Source organism: Sinocyclocheilus rhinocerous, unplaced genomic scaffold, assembly GCF_001515625.1.
Source record: "Sinocyclocheilus rhinocerous isolate Xijiao unplaced genomic scaffold, SAMN03320098_v1.1 scaffold5287, whole genome shotgun sequence".
In the NCBI taxonomy this organism is placed as follows: domain Eukaryota; kingdom Metazoa; phylum Chordata; class Actinopteri; order Cypriniformes; family Cyprinidae; genus Sinocyclocheilus; species Sinocyclocheilus rhinocerous.
In genome coordinates, this window is record NW_015650417.1 from 49,094 (window position 1) to 50,979 (window position 1,886).

Consider the following 1,886-nt stretch of genomic DNA (forward strand, 5'->3'; position numbering starts at 1 on the left):
GGTGGATGATTAAAACAGCAAGGGAAAAAAACACTGTAAGACTTACAACAAAGACGGGACCAAATCTAAGGGTCACATCCCAGTAAACAATCACCTAGCAACACCTTAGCAACCACCCAGAACACAATATCAACCACATACTGTAAAATCATTCTAAAAGCGATTTTTAGCAGCTTAACATATAACAACATGACATATGTGTGTGTGTGTGTGTGCGTGTGTGTGTGTGTGTGCGCGTTTTTGTGACAAATGAGGACATAAATTTGTATAATGACAAAGGTATGACATAGGTATTACAAGGAGAAGGTGACTTTTCAGGACATTACCCCATGTCCCCACTTTTTTTTACGCTTATAAATCACACAGAATGGCTGTATGAGACACCTTGAGACTTCAAGCTAATAAAATACCTATGCAATTTCCTACTCATTCTGTCACAACTACAGTAAATTACTGTAAGGTTAAAAATACATTCCCTGTACATTTCCCTATTTTTTAAGAACCTATAACTGACACAACAGATCTGAAAGACGTAGTACTTAAGACACCCACTCATAAAAACCTTACCTGGAAATAGACAGTCCAGTACGGAATGAGGGCCAGGAAAACAGGAAGTATTTTAACCAACACTTTCACTTCCTCCACCTTCTCCTCTGAAAATCGCCCACCGTATGTCACCTTAGCACCATCTAATAGAGATGGCTTTGGCCTTGTGGGGGAAACAAAGATTTTAACAAGCATTCATTAAAACATCACTGAAATATCTGAGTACATCTGTGTTTGAGAAATAAAGTAGAAAAGATAAAGAAAAGAGCAAGGATTTGACCAACTTAAAAAATAATAACGTCACATATTTTCATGAAGCGCCTTTTCTTTGATTTAGAGAGAGGGCACAGCACTTGACAGTAACTTATGCCGCAGAGACACGATGAATAGCACCACAACATACGAAACAGACAGACAAGAGAAATGGATGAAAGAGGAAGATGAGGGATAACATTACAGACTAATAGAGTCATCTGGCCGCGTCCACAGAGGGCAGAAGCCAGGATCCGGAACATGTCACTGAAGGCACTGCCGTCTGCAGGTTTGGTTATAAATACCGTTCTGCCCAGGGCAAAGATGATGAGGGACACCCCGAGGCAGACGGCAGGGATGACGTAGCCAATAAAGAAGCTAACGTTCTGCTGAATATAAGCAACTCCACCCAGCGAGAAGATAGCACCCAGATTAATGCACCAATAGAACCAGTTAAAGAAACGCCGAGTTGCCTCCGGACCTCGATCCTTCACCTGTAAAGACATACAACACAAATACACATGTATGAACTTTATGATCATTAATTAATTTTTATTTACTTGTTTTATTAGTTTTAAATGCATATGAACAACTGACTGAAAATTCCCCTAATATTAATATTCAAATCACTTTTGAATCCATAATAACCAGTCCTATAACTGGTTCAGTATCAAACAAAAACATAACACATTAACATTTAATACCCACATTCTTCATTTAATTCAAGTACTGATTTGCAATTTACTAAATGCATTTACAAACTTGTGTGAAGTTTCTTCTCAAGTGCATGCATATGCTTTTCTAAAGAGATGTCTGCTCTCAAAAAGCTCAAAAAACATGCAGCTGTAGTCATACAATCAGAGATATAGATCCCCAACAGTTTTGGGAAAAGTGCCAATATATTGCCACTTGTAAGCCAATATTCAGTTCATTGCCCCACTTCCTCAATGTTTAAATGAGATCTATGCCCCATAATGATACCCAGATGGTACATCCTGCAGTTAATTTCTTTATTGAATCTAAAAAACACATGACGATCATTTGACAAGGCAGCAAGTCAACAGACATCAACACTGGCCTAATCCAAG

General features: G+C 38.5%; 1 protein-coding gene across 1 annotated transcript in view; it reads right to left on the minus strand.

Annotated features, from left to right (window-relative positions):
* LOC107712031 (solute carrier family 15 member 4-like) overlaps window positions 1–1,292 on the minus strand; it is a gene marked incomplete at its 5' end in the record, with an annotated part of 49,531 nt that extends 48,239 nt beyond the window's left edge. The window contains one exon of the mRNA XM_016517161.1: window positions 1,004–1,292. Coding sequence (XP_016372647.1) covers window positions 1,004–1,292 — 289 coding nt within the window. The remainder of the gene's footprint in view (window positions 1–1,003) is intronic.
* Window positions 1,293–1,886: the final 594 nt, after the last annotated feature.